At 33.5% G+C, this 24,775-nt stretch overlaps 1 protein-coding gene across 11 annotated transcripts in view; it reads left to right on the top strand.

The window, feature by feature from the left end:
* The window catches only part of ULK4 (unc-51 like kinase 4), a 256,761-nt gene that overhangs the window by 17,556 nt on the left and 214,430 nt on the right, over positions 1-24,775 (top strand). For all 11 annotated transcript variants that reach the window (XM_032105931.1, XM_032105898.1, XM_032105913.1 and 8 more), the window contains 6 exons: positions 1,702-1,762; positions 3,677-3,858; positions 5,285-5,331; positions 6,146-6,224; positions 16,363-16,470; positions 20,797-20,880. In XM_032105931.1, the coding sequence (XP_031961822.1) occupies positions 1,702-1,762; positions 3,677-3,858; positions 5,285-5,331; positions 6,146-6,224; positions 16,363-16,470; positions 20,797-20,880 (561 nt within the window). The remainder of the gene's footprint in view (positions 1-1,701; positions 1,763-3,676; positions 3,859-5,284; positions 5,332-6,145; positions 6,225-16,362; positions 16,471-20,796; positions 20,881-24,775) is intronic.

Below are 24,775 nucleotides of genomic sequence, written 5' to 3'. Positions count from 1 at the left end.
GACAAAGGCATCTATGAAGCCTTCTAGATTGGGAGTTAAGAGTTCTACAGAATAACTTTTGTTACTCTTTAGACTGCAACTGTGATAATGTTTCTATTAAGTATGAATTTATTTTCTCTCTAAAAGAACACCTGAAGTTACAAGAAATGTCCGTCCTGTTTCTGTCATACAGATTCTAATGTGCTAACAGTTTGTAATGAGTCTCCTGAGCAGGGAACTGACACTTGTTTGGTAGTAAAGAGCAAGCTAAAAAGCATCAGATCTCTGCAATGTAATGTGCATTTATAGGCAGATGTATTGGTAGAAGGAATGATAGAAGCCCCTTTAGTCTTCCTTTTGTTTCTGTGCCAGAAAAAATGAAGCAATCTTAGCAACTTTACTCAGTAAATTGCAGATTTGGGGAAGGCAACATTTTTCATTGGAAGTGAACATCTAAACTCATTAGGAATGTCTTACAGCTTTTAGTTGCTGTATTGCTTTAGTATTAAAAATTCTTTTGGTTTGTTTAACTCTTTCAAAAACTAAGAATCTTACACAGCTAGATAAAGTAACTATGAAAGAGTACTCTTTTATTGTGTTTGGGATGAGAGACATTGTTCTTAGTGGAGAATTTCAGAGGTAATTATGTGTTTGAATGTTACCACTGTTAATTCCTCAGTTGTGTCTCAGGACTCTGACACAAAGCCTTAGGCCTTCACTGCTTCTCTTCTTACTACAAGTATAAGAGATGAGATTAGGGGTAGATGCACATACTGATGTGCTCATGTAATAATAATCTCCTTACCATGCAATGCCAGACTCAGAATTAATGCAGAATAGCCCACTAAGTTCCAGGGACATGTAATCAGAGTCACTGCCTGCTTGGTGATGACTCTTTAGTCTGCTTTTCAGATTAAAGGATGATACTGACACCTGGTAAATCTGAAGAGCTTGCAATTTAATCTCCTGGAAAGGGATTTACTAGATGTTGGCAGAATCTTAAAAGCTGAAGTGTCAGCTTATATTATAAAATTTCCCTCTGTTCTGCAGATCTGTGGAATTGAGGGCCTTTTTTAGAAAATAGCTCTCTACTTACACTTAGACTTCATCTGTCAAAGGCTAAATTCCATTACACAGTTGCCTTTTTAAAAATCCTTTATTTACTGAAAATCACACTCAAATGCTCAGTTACTGAGCAGTCATCCAATTTCGTGATCTACCAGAAAATGATGGTTTTGCAGGGAAAAAATCCCCATACCTTATGAGTGATTAGCTGTTGATAATAATACTTTTTATATTCTGGAATGGTCTAGTGTATACATGTATTTACTGTATGGAAATGAATTGCTAAAACTTTTCATGAGCTGTCACCTGCATAGTTCCTTTAGGAGCTTTTGAAACCCAAATGCAAGTATTTTTCTGCATACAAGCAAGATAAAAATGTAAACTGAAAAAGTCCGGTAATTTTGTAATCCCATTTAAAAAATCACTTAAATGGAAATACTAGCAATATAATTATAAAAAAACCATAGGGTTGGATCTCAAATGTTTGCTTGGAAGAAATACATACCAGAAAACAATGGAAAATTCCTCAGTAATGAGCAGTAGTATGTACACCCATCCTGTACAAATTTTGCACATTTGTGTTCTCACGTTCACCTACTTAGAGATTTTCTAGAAATGTATTAAAACTAGTTGTAATGTGTTTGTTTATTTTTCCAGATAATGAAGCAAGTACCAGTTAGATTTGACTCGAAAACTTTACACATCCCAGCATATTCAGGTATGGATCTGCTGAAGGTTTTAACAAGTTCTGCATGTGCTGCTGTAACTTGCTATTGTAAGAACTGTAGCCTCCCCTTGTAGATTATACATGGTCACAGTTTCAGAACTCTTATTTTTTTCTGAAACTATAGTTGTGTATATGTTTTTATAATGTTTTTAGCTAGACCAATTTTGAGTAGCCTTTTCAGGTATGAACAGTTAAATGACATTCCTTTCTCTTCTGCCTTCTTCAGTTACAAGCCTGTGCTCAAAAACTTTTGCCATGAGACAGTCATCAATGTTTTAGTGTGGGAAAACCAGCATCTTTATTTCCAACTGAGAGATTTAAACTGAAATATTCAACCAAATATATTAAAATTTGACAAATGCATGGGAACAAGTGGCAACAGGATCTTAAAATGAGCAGTGTTGATCAGCCACAATACTAGGCAGCCTTGCCAGTCCCACCTTTAATCATGAAATTTTATGTCACTCATGTCCCAAAAGATAATGTGAAGTTTTTTGGGGTTTTTCTTTTTGTTGTTGTTAATTTTCAATGTCTAGAAATATTTCTGAAAACTAGAGTCTGCTCATTGTCATGAGTACAACATTTCTTCTCCTGGAATATTTCCTCTAGTCTTTTTAAGGGAGATACTGGACTGTGCTTGAAGAGGGATATCAGACAGATATATAGTCCTTCTAGAATTCACATAGAACCTCTTCCTAGGCATAAGAGTTCACCTTTCCATAAAGTATGTGTTTTGAAAACTTAATTTGTTGAAGAAATTTTATGGTGGGAAAGGAACACAACATCCCTCAATCTCCCAGTCAAGACTGTAATCGAAAATGTTTTTAATTTGATTCATCCAAAAATGATCAGATTCCACTGCCTAAGGGAAATATTGTATTTCATATTGCATTTAAGTAGTTACCACACTGATGTTCTGATATGTTTAACTGTTGTCAGTATTTATTTAATATGGGACAGTGTTTTTTGTTGTTGTAATGTTTTCAGAGTTGTAGCTTTTTTCTGGACAACTTTCTGAATGTTTTGAAGATACTGAATTTGATGCTTCTCAGAAGTAATATTAAAGATAATATAGAAAAATTAGTTGAATACCTGAGAGCTAGACATGTTTTCACCTCTGCTGGTGTTGATTTGCCTGCATTAGAAGGTGGTGTTACTTAAGTGTAAAATTGGCATGAAAGACAGAAAACATGCTTTTAAATATTCTATACTGGAGCGTATCAGGATGGCAGATAAGCTATTGATAAATAACTACCAAAACAGAGGGAATGTGTGGCTGCTAGATTGAAATTAACTGTTGAGACTGATAAGTCTGAAAAAAATCTCAATTCGTGTTCAGTGGTCAATGAATTGAACCACAGGATCTATGTTAATTGTCCAAGTGTCTTTGATTTCTTTGTGCTCCTTCTGAAGTCATTCATGTTCTGATTTGCTAAGTCTTGGCTAGGTGGATACCAACCTATAGGAGTGATTATACATGTTTTCAGTTTATTTATTGTGAGGGGATTTCACTGCTTTCGTTAGATTTTGCCCCAAATTTTACTTTTAGGAAACTGCACTTACGTATTAAGAATTAGTAATGATAAAGGACAGCTGCTACCTTTCCTAAGTATAATCCCACTAAATGTTTCCTTAAATGAAGGACTTAGCAGGTTTGCACTTTCAAAAATGTTTTGAGGCTTTTATTGCTGGATTTTTATCCTTTGTTTCTCTTCTTGCTACCTTTTTGATTTCTATAATCTTCAGACATGAATTCTAACATGCTTCTTTAATATTTTAAGTACTAAAATTATAATTAGATTCAAACTTTGGAACTTACTTATTCGTGGTGATGTTACTTTGTAGTATGTTAAAGCTACACCAGAGATCATTATCTTTAACTATTTGTTTTCCTCTTATGGTTAGTTGAGAAGTTGTCATCTATGAAAGACATGGACTGGAATAACTTCTTGAAACGAGTGTGTTCACTGCTTGACTCCAGTGAAAAGAGTACAGGAGCAGCACGTTCGAAACTGAACTTACTGTACTATCTGTGCACTTTGGCTGTCCACAAGGAGATTGCAAGCAGGCTGACTAGCTCTCAGCTGGTAAACAATAAAGCTTTGAAAGTATCAACATGGTTTACATATTTGCCATTGTATCAAAAATTAGCTGCTTTTAGTTATATTTGAAGAAATCAACAGTGTACTGGCAAAAATAGGATGTTAAATCAAGTAAAAAAAAAAAGGAAAAATTACTAAATTCCATGTCAGGTTTTTTAAAAGAGCTTAGGGAAACAAATTCTTTCTCCTAGATTTCAGATACATTTATATTTAGTTTTGTTGTATTAGGGAAAATGTTGGGGTAAAAACTAACCTTCATGAAGAGTGTAAAATACTGTATGATGAAAAATTAGTCTTTGTAAATCATTAAGTGTCATAGGATACTGTAAGGAGTTCATGTATGAATTGTTAAATTAAGTTTATTTGGTCATATGTCTGTAAAGAAAAGCCAGCAAGCTTTCCAAGGAACAGGCAGTAAAATTTACAGTAAGCAGGGCTTCAAAGAGTGACCATGCTCTCTGAAGAGTCTGTTTCGGGGTTTCATGTATCAAAAACCAGTTTCTACCAAATAATTTTACTAGTATGCTCTGTAGTGGTTTAACATATTTCTTCAAGTCTTGCATGTGCAGAAGAGAAATAGACCTTTTTTTCCCCCGTTATATAAAGGTATCACAGAAGCTATCCTAAGATGAGCACTTTTCATTTTATTTAATAGAAAGTAAACTACTTTGCTCTCCTACATTTGTAATAATCTACCTAAGTCAGAAGCTGACATGTTACTTTTGGATATGAGATACTAAAGGAAAAATTGCACTACCAGAAAACTGGATGAAGTGCATTTAGGTTGGAAGCAGTGGTAGGTCTTATGCCATGGCATTCTTGTGAAAACCAGAAACAGAATTGCTGGAAGGTGTATTCTATTATCATTGGATAATTTGGAGCAAGGGGAGCAATAATCCTGTAACTGAATTGCCAATTAACAGAATATTTTAGAAATGAATTAATAATTATGCAGTTTGGTCTTTAAGTGGCTGTTTATATATGTTACCATTCATTATTCTAGTACTTGCCAACTATTTTGATTCACAGACTCACAAAATTATTTAATATTTGTTTCATAATACTATATGATGATCTCTGTGCTTGTAGGTGAAAGTATCAGACCTTCTTCCTCTGAATAGCGTTATTCAGAATGAAAAAAATTTCTAACGTGCTGATATATGTTTAGTAGTTGAGTTTAAGGCAAAAATAAAGGAAAATATTAGTATTTTTCCATTCAGGCTTTTTTATTTTTATTTCTTTAATCAGTGTTTGTACAATATCTATAGTATTTGTCTGTGATAATACTCTTACCAAATGTTATCCAAATAAATTTTTATGAAATTGCTGATATTTTGATTTTTTGTTTATAATTTGGAACTATCAGATCATTGAAATGCACTGATGTTTATTTATGTTCTTTAAACTATAGTTCCCAATATTGATACAGCAGTTGCGTGCAGCCTCCAACTGGGATATGTAAGTAACAACTATTTTAAATTAATATGTTCAAGTACAGAATTGTCACTGAATTCTATTGAAGATATTCGTTAACATGTTATTTGAGGAGTGTTTTAGCTTGTCAGACTGCTGTGGTATCTGACTGGCAGTATGATGGTGGATATGAAATGGATTTTTTTCAGCATTGAACTAATATATTGCTATTCTACAGCACCAAAGATTATAGAAAATCTCAAAAATTTTATCTAGATATTATATAACTTAGTATATCAAATAGTAACTTAAAACCACTGAATAAAATAACTCCGTACCACAATAGAGTAAAATAACTAATGGTAGCTTTTTCTTCCAGTACCTGTCAGGAATCGTTCAATGTGATAGTGCCCTCTGCTGTTTGTTTGATAAATATTGATTTTATTATTCCAATTTTTTCCTTCAATGAAATATTTAAAATTGATTTGCTGGTACAGATTTAATTTCTGTTTTGTCAGCTATCCTGAAAAGCCTAAATTATCTGTAGGGGTTTTCTGTATTGTATAAAAACTGAGCATGAGTGTTACTACTAGTAATCCTAACAAACGAAAGAATCTTCACTCTTCAGAGCTAGAGAAATGTCTTTATGCATATATTTACTGCTAAATTGGGCTGAAACACTGAAATAACTTGTTGATACAAAGAAAATAGAAATAAGAAGAAAATCTGAGCTGTAAGTAGGATGTCAAATTTTTCCTGCCCTTAGCAACCTGTGTAGAATATAAACAAGATATAATTGTTTTTGTAGTATTTTGTAAATACTTTTTCTGCACCTACAAAATATTTATTTGATACACAGACGTGCTAATGTTGCTCGAGTGATTGGTTTACTGGCATTACACACATCTGGACTTGGAGAAAATGTACCTGTTTCTGAGGTAACTTTCCTTTTTCTTTTTTTTTTAGCAGGGAGTTTTGTTAATGCTTTAATATTTATGTCAGAAGCTTTCACAGCTTTTTTTGTTTTGAATCCTGCTTTTTTTTTAACTCATATGTGTAGAGTGTAATATAATCAGTTATTTTAATGTATAAATTTACAACCTTATTCTATGTAGTTGTAGTTCTGATCTTTACTAACCTGTGGCCACCAATGATAAAATATTATTTTTATCTCCTTTTAATAAAATCAAATAGTTGCTGTCATACTTCTTGTGCATGTAGAAAGAAGAAATTGTTGACACATTTGTGCTTTATTTAATGACATTGATTCCAGTTTTTTTCTCTCAAAGTAATATTTCTGAACTAAAAAGATTTTAGTGCTTACACAAAATTGGAATGAGGAAAAAACCATTGAATTCTAATATTTTCATGTCTTCAAATATATTTTTGCCTATATAATGTAGAATCAAATAACTGTAGGCAGTACACAAAATGTATTAGTTCATTTATAGGAAATGTAGGAAGGAGTCATTTAGGAGTATCTCATCTACAGAGTTGTGTTCCCTTCTGCTCCCTTCAGAGGAACCTGTGAGCTGGTTGAACATTCTTGCTGACTGTCAGCTATTTTATATTGTGTGATGCTTAAAAAAACCCACCACAAAGCAAACCTTTCTATCAGCATTATATACAGAATTAAATATACTGCTGTAATTTATCCTCTTACATGAGTCATCTGATGCTCCAGGTAAGGTTTATTGGTGGCTGTTGGGATCTAGGAAATGTCAAAATCAAGCTGTAGCTAGTCAGAACAACATAATGTGAAATGACACTCTGTGATCCAGGTCTCAGTCTGAAGATATAAGAGATCTATCTGTTGGAAGGGTTTTTTGTGTTTTCTTTCCTTTTCCATTCCTAGTAACTGCTAATACTTTTTGATTTTTTGACCTTCTAAATAGAGGTGATCTGCTTTAGCGCCAAAATTTATTTCCCAGTGTGAAAAGTCAGTTGAGAGCTTGTGGAGATGTGATTTTGGCATTATTTTTGCCCCATATGTGTACTGTGTTATCTATATCAAGTTTTCTTTCCAGTTTTTATCACTCAGTCATGGCCCCTTTGCAGCTTTTTTGTTACCTCATTGTAAACTCATCACTTATTTACAATTTCTTTTGTACTTTTAAAGTAGCACAGGACATAGTAGAGACTCGTGCAGGTTGCCACTGCTGGCCCTTATATTAAAAGCTGACTCTTCATTTCTACACCCTACTGCTTTCTACCCATTTAGACATTTATTTAAGGATAGTTCCTCTGTCTCTGAGGTTGAATCTGTACCATTATGTTTTTGTTGTTTTTGTCAAAACGGTTTTATAAATAGTAGTAACATTAAGCCCTGAAGAGGCACAAAAACTTCAGGAAAGAAAAGAAGACTCCTTCTCATTTTACAGGCTAAAGTAAACTTTCACATACTACATGCCAAAAACCTTTAATTTATTTATCTTTGAAAAATTAATGTTTTGGGGGTTTTTAAAGTTTTTTTTCAGGCAATCAGGGTACAGGAGTTTCCTTTGAAAGTAACCACCAGAGGTCACTAAAACACAAAACAAAATGCAAGGAAACTACTGTTTCACACACTAGATAAGCGTGGAACAGTGTACTATCTTTATTCTGCTGATATATTCAAATATGTAGGTCATATTAGAAAAAATTAGAATAAATGAATATTTATACCTTTAAATTCAATTGCAGCTGATCTATTTCCAGTTAAGTATTTTCAAGAAGTATATTGCATGGATTAGAAAAATATGACACTGATCTTAGAAAACAGTAGGGGAATTGATCTCTTGTATAGCTGCAGATGAAGACATTTTATGTGCAATTTCTTCTATTGTGCAGCTGCAATTAAAGATTTTAATAGGTCATATGTTTTTTCCTGACTTAATATAATTTTTTCCCCCATGGAATTGCCCTTTATGAATCTGAAACGTGATTTTCTATTATTTATTCCTAGTTATCTTATGAAAACACCTGAACTTTAAAGTTTTATTTTTGTATTTAGATTTTGAAACTGGTTATTAAAATTCAATTAAAATACCCCATTCTTTCCAGGATTCTGTTCTTCATCTTACAGGAAAAAATTCTTCCATAGTTAGGAAGGCTTGTTTCCATGTATATCTAATTTGGTGTATTTATTAACAGAAGCGATTGTCCTTTCCTTTCTGTGAATATACTGGGCCCTCTGCCACCTAGGATGCAGCCACTCTGATGTGACATTTCAGACTCAGTTTATTATTTTACAGAGGAGATGGTAGAGCAACTTAACAGTTTGTCTCCATGTCAGGGAGCCGTGTCCTTCTCTGTCTGGTAGGAGACCGCCCTGGAGTCGTTGTCTGCCTGGCCTTCTCGGTGGCAAAATCTTGTCCTTTTCCTTACCTTTTTCAAGTTTGCTAGTTGGGAATATCAGTCTCACACTATGGCCTAGGCAGTTGTGCCTGTGTTTTTAACAGATCTGGGCCCAGTGCTCTACTGAGTGTTTAAGGGGTTCAGAGAACCTGCTGCAGCCTTCACACTGCAAGCTTCTTTGCAAAGCCTTTGGCTTAATGTATTCTATGGCCAAATTAATAAACGGAATACCCCAAATGGAGGATGACAGCGTATCAGAGTATCTTCATAATATTGAGCTTTGAGTCCTTTGTCAAAGTGGTGAAATATCCAGATTTCTGTTTTCATCCAAATTGAAACTCCAAATAATTTGAGCCTTTTTATTTCTGACTTTTTGTTAAAGTGCAATTTAGTGGTTATTTTCCACGGCTGGAAAGCAGCTGTGTTGTTACAGGTGCAGTTTTATGACCTGTAAACTCCTATGTATACGCTAGCTAGCTGATTGTGTCTACATCCTTCAAGGTCTACAGTTTGTTGTCATTCAAATTCATACAAAACACCAATTTTAAGTCAGGTTCCTGGCTTACCTCTCTGATAACTCCTGTTTCTAGGCCTGTCCATGTTTGCCCATATTGTAGTAAGTTTCAAACAAAAATGGTTTGATTCAGCTATTTATTCCAAACCTATTTAGTTTTGATGTTGTTTTATTGTAAAATGACCTTTTAAGTCTTCTCACAAATGATCATAATTTTAGTGTATCCTTGTTTTCTCCAAGGGCCCTTTCCTTGTTTTGATCTGATATCTCTTACGTGGAAAAAAGCCAATACAAAACGAAATCCACCTGAATTTAAAAAATCTGTAGTCAGGTGATAGAATCTGTAGGAGAGTGTGTGTGTGAGTATTTACACATGTTCATATACACACATATATTTTAATTGCTTAAAACCTTACAGTTATCTTTCTGACATGATCAGGATTGTCACTTAATACTTTGGTAACAGTGAGAGGGGGTTCCATTTAAGTTTTTGGAGTGACTTCTAGTAAACTTTCAACCTCTATAATAAATTTATTCAATTTATTTTCAACAACCTGGTTCACTGAATTATAACTTACATACTTGCCTGGGGCACGTGGCAGGAAGACAAATGAAAAATTAACATTTTTCAGGTAAATTAGCAGAAACTCATGGTGTATTTGAGAAAAGTTCTTCTGAATTAATAAACAGAAAATGGAAATATAATTAAATTACCAGTGAATATGTCAAGCATGGCAATTCTGGATTGTTGGAGAAAATATTAAGACGTTTTATCATAATTGAAGATTCTCCTTTTCCTCTCTCAAAAAATTATTTTTATCAATCCAATTAATAGGGCTTGCTTCATGTTTGAAGTCCAAACCAAACTGGTAGTAGAAAACAAGGAAATTTTCAACTAGGAAGGAGAAAAAATACATTGCTGATTGCATGATGAAACAACTTTTTGCAATTTTCCTAAATTAATTGCCTGACTGAAGCAAAGACTCTAGCATTTTAAAACACATTTAATTGACACTCTTTTCATATTCCAGTAAATTTACTCTATTTTCTTTGAGAGACAAAATAGTACATTTTTCCATTAAAATTATATCACTGGTGCTGCCAGTATATCTGTTTGTAATAGTCTTCAATTTAGTTGTTGTGATAGTAAAACTGCTGTGTTGTTTTTGGTTTTTTTCTACAAGTCTGTTATTTTTGGGATGAGGAAGGTCTGTGCCCCTAGGACCCTTTCCTTCAGTAGATAAATATCTATATCTCTGGTAGTGATATGTATATATGTCATATATGTCATATATGTCATATACACTGGAGATGCATTTGGGGTGTGACAGGCTAGGTGAACTAGATAGAATATTGTTTCTGTAGTTAAAATAACTTAGCAGGAACATTTTCTTTTCTGTGGAAGAAGTGAAATATTTGCTTTCTTACATTGCTACAGTATCAGCAGAACCATCAAATACGTACAGAAAATGAAATGTGCAGTTGGCATTCTGTCTCTGGGCAAGAGAGACCACATGGAAAAAAATTTGTGCCTAAGCTTCTTGACATGAAACAAATTATTTTTTCCATTACTTTAGAAAACATATATCTGTGTAAGGCCTTAAATATTTCCTGACATAATTTTGATATTGTCTGTGTGATGTTTGCAAAGTCACATCATATAATATTGCAATTCTTTGTGCCATACTCGAAGTTCTTTTTTTTTTTTTTTTAATTAAAGCTTGACATAGCTGAGAATTTGGTTTTAATATATTTTTGGTACTTTAATTATCTTTTGAACCAACCAGCTTTGGGTCTATGCAAGTTGTTGTACAATTTGCACACTGAACTGTTTAGTTCTTCCAACTAAGTGCATTCCTTAAAGAATTAACCTAAAAGAGAGCCCTTCTTCCACCTCCTTTTGTCTTGCACTTGTGAATTAATCAAATTGTAGACTAGGAACAGAAGAAAATAATCTGGTCTTTTGCTTCAAAGCAGACGCTTGATTGACACAATTAGGCTACAGTGTGTTTTATGATAGAAATTGCACACTGGTGGTAGCTGAAAAGCCTAGTTTTCTGATGTCTTCTGATTACTGCACTAAAAGACACTCAAACCAGACTTAGTATTAGGCAAGATCATTTGTATATTAGTTGTAGTCCTAGCTTTTCCTCTAAATACCAGACATTTCAGCTATCATCTGGGGAAAGAAAAAAAGTTATTTTAGTCTGAAACACATTTAAAAAAGAATTCTGTAGGGAAGAACTATTGTTTTGTCCAGCTTGCATCTTCACTGAGCAGAATGAAGGAATTTGCAATACTCAGAGTGAACTAATTTCAAAGAAAATTTGTGGAAAATCCCCTATAATTTTTTTAAAAAATATGAGATATTCTGTGTAGAAATGATCAATCTAAAATATTCTACATGAATATTTTATTGCTAGGCATTGGTCTTTGAGTGTCATCAGCATGGCTTCTAAAACGTGGGTAACAGGGCCACTGCTTGGAAGAAGATGATGACTTAGAGTAACATCAAATCAATTTATGAATAAAGTAAAAACAAGAAAGAGAAGAGGAAAAAAGAAAGAAAAATACCACTTCCTTGGATGTTCCTTCCAACTCTTATTCTGTGGAGACTGATTTCTAGTTTGTTTGCATCTCTAGATGTAAACCAGTTTCAGTTGGTTGCCACTGGCCTCAGTTTTGAAGTCAGAAATCTTTGCTTTTTGGGCTCCTGAGAAATCTTTTTCATTCCTTGCCCTTGGCATAAATGAAAACAAGATCTCTTTGCAGTTAGAGGCAAGTATTTTTACCTGGTCCTTCCTGTCATTAAAAACCTTCCAACTTAAGGGCTGGGGTAGAAATCAGATGCATTCATGAACATCTGCAACTGAGCTCTTGTAGTCATACAACTGTCATGACAGACTAGAAGAAATAACTTTTCTTTTTCTTAAAAATAAAAACAAACAAACTCTAAAGCTTGTTAACAGGACTTCTACATACATTTTTGATTTGTTAGTAAACACAGCAGATTTATATTGCTATTATTTGTTTCTGATTTTATCCCTTTGAGACCTTGAGTGGATTCCAAAGCAAGTTGAACCTCCTTTTGAGTTCATGACATCTGGTTTGGCCACTCATCTACTAAGGCCTCTTCCTCCAGCAGTTAAGGAAAAGTTGAAAAGATAAGAGTTTTCGTAATGAATCAATTTTGCATTGTCTTCCACCTGGAAAAGTGTTACACCTCCATCTTATGTTGTTCCCTAGAGGAGTTGCAATATGTTTTTCATTTTCTTTCTTTTTTTTCCCCCCCTACATTCTGGAGAGCAGTAATGCCACATCTATAGTTTGATGGTCAGACTTCTCTTCAGTCCTCCTTACTTCATGATCCAGTTTGAGTCGAGATGTTCAGAGAAAGCTGGTAGTTTTGGGTTTTTTTCATGTACCCTTTTAAAGATGAGTACTTGGTATGAATGTTACTCTAGTTTCTTTTCTGGTTAGTGGCAATAAAACCATGGCATACTTTCTCAGCATGGTGAGATTGCTTTTCTCAGACGAAAGTCAGATTGCTTTGCCATTACTTGCCCACATTACACAGTGTGTATGTACTCACAAGAAAATCAACTAAAAAATAATTGCCATTATGCTTGAGGCATGGACAGCTTTTATCACTGTAAGGGTTTGCAGAATTACAAATATATTTTAATTTCCACTAATACTTGCAGACAGTCACACTAATAGATCAAAGATGTAGTAATATGGTAAATCTGTACATTGCCACTCTCCAACTTAAGGTATAAAATACCTTCCTTTTTTGAATATGCTCTAATTTTCGCGTCTGGACTCTTGAAACTGCAGGGAAACTTTTAGATACAGCTTGAAATAGATTGAGAATCTGCCACAGGTAATAGATCAACTCCACACACTATTGTTGTAAATTAAGGCAATGATTGTCTATCCAGATATGAAACTTTCTTATTTATTTTTTTCTTATAGCTATACTATATCTATTCAGTTTGGCAGCTAGTGTAAAAGGTGTAGATAATTTATTAAATTGAAGATGCTTTTACTAGACAGTGTAGGACTTGCAGTTCATTACTATCTACTTCTACGAACAGGAAAATGTAGGCAGGTTGAAAAGAAAAAGAATGTACTACAGATAAGAAGGAGACTTTTTTGTCAGTCTGTAGTTAAAATAAATTTGATTTTTCTGTTGTGCATTTTCCCCCATACACTGTGGTACTTTCTTTACCTAAAATGTATACCACCCTTTAACATTGAATCAAAGTGTCTAGCAGATTTTTTTTTTCAGGTCTTATATTTTTTCCTTATGAAAGGATGAAAGAATATTTTCAATCTTGTGCAAATCACAGTTGTCAATATTAGAAGTGTCCTGTCAAGAGCAGGATACAGTTTGTCTTCCTATTTTAGGTCATTTAAAATGTGTTTGTGAAATGATGAACACTGTATATTATATAACATTAAATGTTTTTTATAAAAACATTTGTGTTTCTATATAATTTTATTTTTAATATAGATGATGAATCATGACTTCCTGTTTCATAGGTTCCACTGCAGAGGACACAGGAAAATCTTAAATAGGTTATTGGCACAGACACTCTGCCAGTTCAGTATGTGATTTATTCTGTGAACCCCATTTCCTGCACTTGTGTAACATTTAATTGTTTAATTGTGTTCTGTGAAGGAAGGGAAATCACAGGGCAATTCTGTACTCTGTGTGCTCTCTAGAGAAAACGAGGCCATTATCTGAGTGAGGTAAATAAAGTCTTGTATATGAGAGATTATGAGTATCCTCTGTGACGTGTGGTAGTTACTTCATGTTCAATGCCTTCTGCCATAGTACTCCATTCTTGTTATGGATCTTCTTACAGTTACTAAAATTAACCTGTAGTGGACAAATGTATAATATATGATGATGAGAACTATAAGTTTCGTGCAACTTCTGTTTCTCTGTAACAGAGGTAACAACTTAAGCGCAAATCAGTGACTAATAGCTCAGATTTCTTCAGACACATCTTCCTTCTTGTTTCATAAACAGTTTTTTTCAAATAAAAACTTGAATTTATTGCAGTGTTGACTAGCTTTTTGGCAGGTTTTTTTAGTGCACAAGAAAGGAAATTACTTCTTAATTTGAATTTTGTTAACTCAGTTTTACCTCTTTTTTCATTCATATATGAGAAAAGAGTAGGAATTGGAATATGAGAAGAATTACTTCCTTTTCTTATCACTTTAGAATAAAAATAATAACTAGAATCTCTTCAGAATAAGAATAATAACTTTTCCTGGAATCTTGAAGGAGAGTGAGAAACAATAATTTCTGTTCACCAATATGAAATATTGTTCTTGGATTTAATTTTCATTAATTTTAAATCTTAAATTCTTAATTTTAATGACAAACAAACCCCAAAATACAGAAGATGGATACTCTATGCAGTATATTTATTGGTAATGACTGTTTTGTTAAACTTCAGTTGAGCAGTAAGGCAGCCAAACAGAACTTAGTACAAGTGAATATAGTGAATATATAATTTACTACACACAAAGGTTAAATCATGCTTTTATTTAATAGAATGTAGAATTTAGAAAATTGTAGGATTGCACACATAAATGTATTTAGATAATGTGTCATCAAAATTTACCAATATATTAACCATGCTTTGGCAAAGCAAGTATTGCAGATGCAAACCAGTATTAGTGTTGATACAGGGTTTTCTGCTGTTGAGATTCACCATTAAAACTGGTAATTTTGAGCAGCCTGCCTTGATCCTTTTATAGCAGATGTACAAATTGATTTGTATTTTCTTTAAGATCTGCCTGTAAACAAACCAGTGCAACTTAGGTGTCATGATGATTTGATGTCCCTAGCTAGTCTGCTGGAACTATGGTCAGCAGCTCATGTTATCACACAGTTCATCAATTTTGTATGGTTAAGTACTATCTCAGGGCAGGTTCACCCTCAGTGTAAAGAGGCAAAGTTGAGGGATGTTAACTGGGTATGTGTACTCTCTATTTATGCCACAGTGACAAGGTGCTTTTAATGGTATTGATTATACAATCAAAGTAGTTCTCAAAATATATTTCATCACAAAAGCAAGAGTAATTCTGTATAGCTGTAGAAAGGAAATCTAATAAAGGAGAAAATGCTGTCATTATGTGTTCATCATTTAGTGCAGAATTGCGCTTGAATCAACTTACTTGACTACTACTTTCTCAAGCTGAGATACTAGAATCTTTAAAACCTACCAATATACTTATTTATTAAATATGGAAGTAAAGTTCTCTCTGGAATGATGGCTAATTAAAGTTCCTGAATAAAATGTGTAGAAATGCTCCGAAAACAGTTAAAGAAAACAGTTGATGACCATACCACTACATTAAAAAAATGGGGACAAGGTCAAAGTTTGTTTAGTAGATCTTTTTGCTTTGATTCGAAGACTACATTTCCAGTTTTGATATGATTTTGCTGTACAAAGATTGGAGTTATGAAGCTGCTAAGGTCAGAAGGTGAAGTAAAACAAGGGAAGTTGAGGATAAAAACTCCTTGGCGCTCCAAGGAAGAAAAAGTGCTTTACTGCCAAATACTTTTGCATGGGAAAGTCACCTGCACAAGATGAATCAAATTTTCTAATTTCCTTCCACCTCCTCTTTATAAACAACACATCTATACACACACAAATGCATATATATGTATGTATGCTTTGCATACAGAAATTAATGAAATACAAAAAATCTAAAATGGTATGTCCAGTTCTTACACAGTAAGTTACCTTTGAAGTTAGAGATCAGGAGACAAAACTTCAATAGTTCTTTGATATAATATCTACACAAAAGACATCATTAGAGATTTCTTGTTGTTCGTTCTTTTTGTAACGTGATGGTGAGAACTTTCAGATCTTTTGACAGGAATGCAGGAACAGCAAGTAAGCATTTTTTACCTGGCAGATCTATTTCTATTGTCCTGAGTGAAGTAAAAGAACAGATAGCTGATAATTTGTCACCTTGACTAATTCCTCATTGCATTTTGCTCCATGTTGCATATATAATGTTTTGTAATAATTATTTTTTCTTTTTTACAATGCTTGCTAAATCCCTTGCAAATGGCTCTTTAGCATAAGTAAAGTGTGTATCAGTAAGATGGCATTTGAGATAAAGCTTTTTACCTTTAGCAGTATGTTTTGCTTGACAAAATGCACGTGTTGTTCTATTAATTGATTGTTTTAATTTAGGCAATTACACTTTTAACCGAACTAATCAGAGAGAACTTCAGAAACAGCAAATTGAAGCAATGCTTTCTGCCAGCACTTGGGGAGCTGCTCTACCTCATAGCCAGCAAGGTAAGACTGCAAGTGATCCTTACAAATTTGGCAAATGTGAAAACATTTCCCATGGAAAAGTAGACCAAAAAATCAAATTACTTAGTCATTTGTATAGTCAAAAGTTTCTGGTCCTTCTATCTTCTCTAATACTTACTCCACTTTAAGAAACATGCTAGTTCAATTGTTTACTTCATTTGAGATTAATTAAACAGCATTCTTCAAGTATAGCATTTTAACTTCATAAAAGGATTAAATCAATCACCGTAAACAGTGCTGGCCTCCAAGTGGCAGATCTAAGCATTTGAACATCTAAACTAGAGATGTTGATTAAACAGGATGTATCAGGACAGCCTATAATATCAATAAATCAATACATTAGTGTATCGATACATCTAGTTCATAGTAGATCTTATTGTAGCATGGTTGGATCCACAGCACTGTGAAAAAGGAATTGAATGATCCTGACTAATTTCAAATGGACTTGTGTTTATTCCTGATTAAAACTGATTTAAACTTTCAGGCTAGAAAATTTACATTATTAGTAGATTCACATTAAAATCAGAGGTTATTTGTAGAAAAGAAATACTGTCAGTATTAAGAATTGAAGTTGACAGCTCCTTTTAAACCATCACATTTCTTTTTCCTTATTCAAAGCATAAAATACTGTTATTTAATAGAAACAGGGTTATCTTCAAGCAGGAAAATGCTAACCTTGGCTTTTCTGAAGCCTTTGTATTATCTGCATTATCTAATAGCTCTGAATGCTGACACGTTAGTTTACCAAGTGAGTTGGTAGTGGAGCGAGAGTAGCAAATGAATCATTACTTCGGCTTTAGTTTTGCACTGAACTTCCAAGTTTTATTTTCTTTAGCTACCTCCTTTGCGTGTTACACAAGATGCAGCGGTGGCCTTGGTTTTTGTAGAAAAACAAGCATTGTCCTATTTTCATTGGACAATTGCCAAAGTATTTGTCAAATACACACTCACAGAACTTACAATGAGAAACTATGTTCTGAAAAATGCATCCAGAGTCACAGCTTATATGTTTTAATAGTTTCTCAGTTTTTGTCAGGAGAAAGGATTTGTACCTGCTATCATCAAACAAATAAACTTTAAACTCCAACTTGAAAATTATGTTTGGCAGGAATATTTTGCATGGCTTGATTTTATTTTGAAATTAAACTCTGGTAGCTGAAACAATTCTGTTAACACTGGTTATAGAACACCAAAATGATTTGCACAGGTTTTCTCCTTCTGAAAATGTGAATTGACAGATTTTTGAGTCTGTGTATGAACTTCACAATGTTTAAAGCATGACAACTTGCATATAAATGGCAACTCTGTCAGGTTTCAAGGTTAGTTTTATACATATATATATATACACACACACAAAAATATATATATATATAAATGGGTTGCATTATGTTAGAGTATAGGAATAAATATTTGGGCAGATATGAACTCAAGACACCGTGTCTGTAAAATTTCAAAACTATCAGTGTGATTTGTATGCTTGGAGATACTAACCCTTCAATTTTTTTAAAAAAAGCACTTTCCATTTTCTATTTTATACTTATTTAACTTCAGAATACTGTAGTGTTGTAGACATTTTGTTGCTCATTAAACTGCTGAACAGTAGTGCTGAATGACCTTACCAAGGTCATATAGCAAGTCAGGGGTAATATAACAAATCAAACAAGAAAGTTTATTGCCAACTTAAATCTTTAAACAGCAGAGCCTTATGGCTTGACTAATAAAGAAAAAGAAATCATAACTGCATCTAATTCATTAAGGACTATACGCTTGTTTTTCTTGTTTCCTTCCGTTTTGTGCTTTCTTTGGCCTGCTTGATTGTTTTATCAAACTGCTAAATATTTTCATTTAAACTGTAAGTTTTTGAGGGCATGTCTGATTTTATTTATTAGTTTATTCCCTCTGGGGTTTAGTGAAGTATTTCTAGGGCCAGCCACAAATTTAATATTAAATAATGGTAAAGGTTATTTCTTTTTCACATGAACATTTGGTAAATCATAAATTATCAAGTACTTAAAATCAAATTCAGCTGTTTAGGTGCAGGATTATTAATTAGGTAAAATACGGGGTCATTATTCGCCACTTCTATGACTTAGAAATACTGGGAAATGTCCAGATAATGGTAATGGTCCTGTGCAATCCTAAACTCTGATATTGTGTGTATACTTATATATGAGATCTCGTAAGTAAGATCTTACACTCCATCTCTGCATTTTTATTCCAAACAGAAGCCAAGAGCAATTCACAAGTAGCATGAGCAGACTCCAGGGAGTATGTTCTGATACTCTTGAGTGGATTGCCTTGGGGGAAAACTTTCAAGTTCTATGTAATATTTTTATTCATTTTATGGTGTTCGTGTTATTAGGGTGCAGAACCTAAAGTTTAATCAAAATCAACATGGGCTGTGAGCAAAAAGTAGGAAGATTGCCCAGTGTTTGTTGATATATTTAAGTTTATTAAGTGTCAAATGGTGTACATTATGTTTAGGTAATTAAGAATGGTACTAAGTTGCATACCCCTTTTGCCTTTTTAAATTTCTAAATACAGATTAAACCTTGCAGAAAGTCATTAATCAGTTTGAAAAATGGAAGAACTATTGATGTTTTAGGACTGCATGATTTCTTAAGGTTTTTATTTTATAGTACATTTAATATGTATGGTTACAAAGAATTTCTGGTTAAATGAGGTGAATACAATGAGAAACAAACCTGTGCTAGTTCCACCGTAGATTGTAATTTTAACAGTGTTTTTACTCCTAGTCTTGTACTGCCTCTTCCAGGTAGAAAAAATTCCACTTTTGACTGTTTGAAAGTAACGTACCTTTCCTTTCTTGAAACTTGGACTGTGTTTTCTTAAACTTAAATGTTTAATTAAACTTAAATTGCCTTGGAAGGCAAACTGTGATTCCTTGTCAGCATGTTCTTACTCAGATAAGATGGAGGAGGTGGAATGGAGTGGATCTGATGTGTCTGTTGGATGTCAAGCCACTCTTGTTATTACTGTTTATATTGTCCCATTCCTCCTAATGCAAAGTTAGCAGAAACAAAGCTTACAAATGGGAGATGTAAAAAACTCATTTTCTCTATGGATATATGTGGCAAACAAAGTTTCATTTTCAATGAAGAAGGAAAATTAATTTTTCTAGACAATTCAGTAATAGTCTTCCATGTTCATTTGCTATGCTTTAATTAGATGCCTGAAATGATCATATCATATATGTTGAATTACTGTAAGCCACTCAGAAATCAGCAAATTTAGAAAGTATCATTTGTTTCTGAATCATTAATCCCCACCTTGCCCATCCTATGCCTTTTATTAAAACCAGTTAATTAGAATGCTAAAAATAATGTGAGAATATAATTAGTAGAGTTCAAGAATCGTATAATTTTTGAAGAAATTACTGCTTATCATCCTTTGTCTGCTTACTAAAACAAGTTTCTCATGATTTCATGGCCTATCATCTTCACACCATCTAATGCCTGTTATTTCTCTCTTTCTTTCCCAAAAGAGGCTATATTTTTTCCACTTGCTAATAGCTCTGTGTTACTAGCCTGGATATGGAAGTTGTTGCAGTTAAATCTCGGTGATATCCAAGTGTCTCCTTTTAAACTTAAAATTTTACAATAGGCTACTGCAGGGACAGGGGGAAGTAAAGCTCATTTCTAATGGAAGAATTAAGCCCCTATTCAACTAGTAGTGAATTAGCCTCTCTAACAAGGTGATTTCAAGGAAATACACATTAAGATCTTGGAACAGTGTTCATATGTGTTGAAGGCTATACCATACAGTAAATTTTCTTAAACACTTAGTATGTCTTTACATGACTTCGAGCATTTTTTTTCTAAGAAAAGTTTACCTTTTTTTTTAAACTACCAAAAAAAAATTATTTTTGTTTGTTTGGTACAATTAAATCACATTTAAAGAGAAGCATTTCTAGTCTAAACAGTCAGTTGTCTCTTTCTGAAGTACTCAAAATGATTGAGAGGAATGAAAGAACAGACACTTTTTTGTGTCTGTGTCAATTAGATTGCATTGATGAAATGCAGAAATATTAGAACAAATTCTGTTATGGATTTTGGAGATTAAATCAGCTATGGGTTTAAATAAGATAGTAAAATATCAATCTCTGTGCTGCATATGAAATAACATTAAATAATAATAATGTCCTGAAATTTAATATATTGAATTGCATATGTTAATTTGAAATGTATATAATATGAACCTTATTAAGAACATGCTACCCATTTTTTATGTGACTGAGATTGTTGTGATTTTTTGACTTAATCAATTGTGCCGTTGGCTTCATTTCAGGAGGAAAAAGGGGAGCACCCCAAGGAATCCTGGGCTGTTCCCTCAGCTGCTTACACTGTACTAATGAGGTGTCTTCGGGAAGGGGTAAGGCTCTTTCATGGTCCTCAGTAGAATTTCTCCACAGTAATAACCCTTTAGGCATTGTGTGAGGATTGTAGCCTGCAGCACTGCAGTACCTTGTCAACCAAGTATTGCTCTTGAATTTAAATAATCATAAGACCATGACCTAAGCAGGAGATTAATGCAGTGTTGTTCTCTGTACGTTCAACATTTATGTATTGCTGCTTGTGTTGGGGGAAATGGGATGGTAAATATAAATTACTGTTAATAAACGTGAAATTTATTAATGATGTAGGCATCTTTTGAGAAATGTTCTGACAGTTTGTGCTGCCCTCTTGAGCAATTTGTAAGTCTTTGAGCAAGATTTAAGGTTCTTTCTTGAAGTGGATGATACACAGTTTTTTAAAACTGCATTGTTATCCTGCTGGCTTGTCAGCATTCTTTTGAGGCAAAAATGTAGGAATTAGGTTTATTCTCATACAGGTGCTATACTGTGTTCTTCATTGGTTGTGGTGATGGCTTAGCTGTGCTAGAAGAAGGGAAGAAAAATATGCATATAGTTCCATTTGTAAAATGAAAAGGAATTGAGTGGAGGGTTTACATTCACTGTTTGTATGAGACCGCTTGACTTTATTTTTGCCCAAGGCAAAGCTCAAGGCAGAAAACATGTCAGAGGTTGCTAGAAGGTGGAAAGCAAGAGGAAATACCTTTTTTCCTTCCTTTTTGAGATCTTTATTGCCTACAGATTGTGATTAATAAAGAAAGAGCCTAGATGCATTTTAATATCTTCAAACCTTCACGTGACCAAGAACACAGGACTGAGTTTGTATTGTGGATGATTTCCAGCTCATAATTAGAGTAAGATGTCACTCTAAGGCACAGTAGTGAGATGCTATTTAATTATAATTTAATAATGGAAGACTTGCTGTTTCTGAATATACAGTATACAGAAACTAAATCAAGACATCCATAAGGCACTAATTTATTCCTATAAAATGAAATCACTTCTTAGTCCTAAAACATCAAATTTTTCTTAATAATTTATCTTGATATATTTTTTCTTGAAAAAGTGACACAAAATAGAAATGCATTTGCCATGCAATAGTTCAAATTAAATTTAATTAAGCATAAATTTAAAGTTATGTCTAGGCTAGCCAAGTATGGCCGCACGTTTATATACTTTCAGTTTGTGAGGATGCACATTTGTAGTGTAGATACATATTTTTTAAAATGTGTTTGAAGCTCTAAAACTATTCAAGACTTTAGTATGGAATGGACCTTTGGAGGTCATCTAATCCAACCTCCTGTTCACAGTAGGTCTAAATAGATCAGGTTGCTCAGGGACATGTCTATTTAACTCATGAATGTCTCTAAGAACTATGGTCCCACAATCTCCCTGAGCAATGCCGGGGCCTCCTTCATAAGAAAAAGTTTTTACTTGTTTATGTTGGAGTTTTCACTTGTGGCCATTGCCTCTTGTCCTGTGGATATGCAGCTCTGAAAACATTTGTCATCAGCTTTTCTTTATTACATGTAGGTAAGCTTTGCATTCTTACATTAATAATTTAAAAAAAATTATATGTAATTAAATAATGAATTCATTGGAATTGTTCTAAGCTCAGTTAAGTAAATTTTACATCAGGATGTTTTCTGAAGTGATTATTGGCATATTGTCTCAGTATTTATGAAGATGGCAAACTAACTTTTTGTAATGAAGTCTGAATAACTACAGTGCATTTTATATGCATTATAAATACTCACTTCTAGTTTTTATTGCCAGTTAAGAAGCTTTATTTGATGTATTTAATAAAAATTCAAGAAAATAAAACCAATTCATGTCATTCAGTACTATAGTTTATATAGCTTTGAGTTTTGTAAGGTAAGTTCACTGTTCTTGAGTTTCATTATGAACTACTCTGAAGCGTTCTTGGGTTTCTGAAGTTTTATAAGATTTCTCATTATCAAAGCAGAATTGCTCTCTGAAACAGAACAGTAGAACAGGAAGAAGTTTGAAATATGTGTGTGTCCCTTTTATTTGCCTATAAAGGAACAAAATGTTCAGAAAATGCAGGTAGTGTCATTTCCACATACCTTCTGTGCCTGAAAATCTAACAGTGACAAAAAAGTGTATGGGTCAGTGAAAGGAGTTTTAGGGTGATGGAGTAGAAGATTGGGAAAGTCTTTTATCTGTAGGGGAATGCAAGTTCAGATTTCCTGCATTTCAGAGTTGTTAGCTTGAGACAGAAGCTGATTTTCAACTCAGGCAAAGAACAGTTTAGTTCAGCTGTGTGTCAAAATAAGGGAATTGGTACACTCATAAATGAGCAAATGATAGGCTTGATTTGACATGTTTAGTCTTGGTATAATGTTGTGATCTGTCAGAATGCATGTAGTAAACATTCCGATATTTATTTACTAAACTTCATCAACAACTGTTTCCAACAGTGACACAAAATACCTGTTCCAGGCATCTGTATTTGTCTAAGTTCAACTTCTAAATGTTTGTGTGCAGTCTCTAAGATAGCAGGGTCCTGATTTCTACTGCCTGAATGCATGGCTCTTAGAGTTCCTATGTTATCCAGTCATGAAAGATACTTTCTGTTTCAGAAAGGATATTCATATTTAATATTAAGTACCTAATGCTAGTGTGACAACCATTTTCCTTTTATGCATTTTACTTTGTTTATTCAAAACTAGTTTGCTAAAATTACCCTTACATACTTGACCCTGAATGGATCATCCTGTCTCTTATTTGAATCTTGTCATTGACTCTGCATATATTTTTTTCTCTTTATTACATTTAGGGTTCAACCTACTCTTATCAAAGTGAAATCTCAGCTTTAGTTTCTGTTTTACTTTTGCTTCTGTTCACACTTACATCCCAGTCAATCCTTTCACCTTTCTTCTCTGATTTGTCCCTTGGATTTGCCCCTCCCTTCCTTCAGATCCTCCCTAGTCTTAGAACTGATAACCATTCCCATATCCAAACTAATTTTTGATGTGTTTTATAATATTTCTTCTCTGATTTGGTCTGGATTATGTTGCTTGGACAAGGTCATTCACTGAAACTAGACAGTGAAGTAAGAAACTGTGCAAGCCTCCTTTTTAGTCTTCCTGAGAGTGGAACCATTGAAAAATCATTCAGAAACTTGGCTTCTGTCCATTTCTGTTCACAAATGGCATGTAAATATAAAATACACAATTATATGCAATTTTAGTATTAACTTCATATAATGTCAAAAAAAAAAAAAATACAGGCAATACACTTGCATGGATAAATGAATATATACATTCTTGCTGTATCTGGCTTTTAAAAGGTGCATAACCCTCTCATTTTATAGAGTGGCACATGGAGAATATATTTGAATTAGAAATAGTGAAGGAGTTTACAGAGGATAATTTTCTGTATCTTTGATGTGCAAGGTACTGTGTAAGCAAGATTTTTAATAAATGACATCTTGCCAGAAAGCTGTATAGTACACATTTCCCTCTTCCGTAGGGACTTCTTCCTTTATGAGGGAGCAAGATATAAGTCTGAGGGCTTTGGTTCTGAACAAATGAGAAATTTTAATAATAAAAGAAATCTTTAAAAAATAATTGCCAATATATAAGATAAGGCAGTATGTTCTATAATGTATATTCTTAGCCAGAACCGTTCCTCGATAGTGACTTTGGAGGAGAAAGGAGAATTTTGAGGAGAGGAGAATAAAATCACAACTGTTTTTTTCAGAAAGTATAGTACAGCCTATACTATCACAGGGTCAGTTTGAATCATATATATTGTCATTTTTATTTCTTTAGACATCAGTTTTTTACTGGCAGAACTGCCTATAGGTTAAGAGTAATTCTCTGAATCATATACATTATCACTTTAATTTCTTCTTTAGATATCAATTCTCCAGTTTACTGCCAGAATTTA

This window comes from Corvus moneduloides, chromosome 1, assembly GCF_009650955.1.
Source record: "Corvus moneduloides isolate bCorMon1 chromosome 1, bCorMon1.pri, whole genome shotgun sequence".
Classification (NCBI taxonomy): Eukaryota; Metazoa; Chordata; class Aves; order Passeriformes; family Corvidae; genus Corvus; species Corvus moneduloides.
The sequence above is the reverse complement of the archived record's forward strand: the minus strand, read 5'-3'. Positions and strand labels throughout refer to the sequence as shown.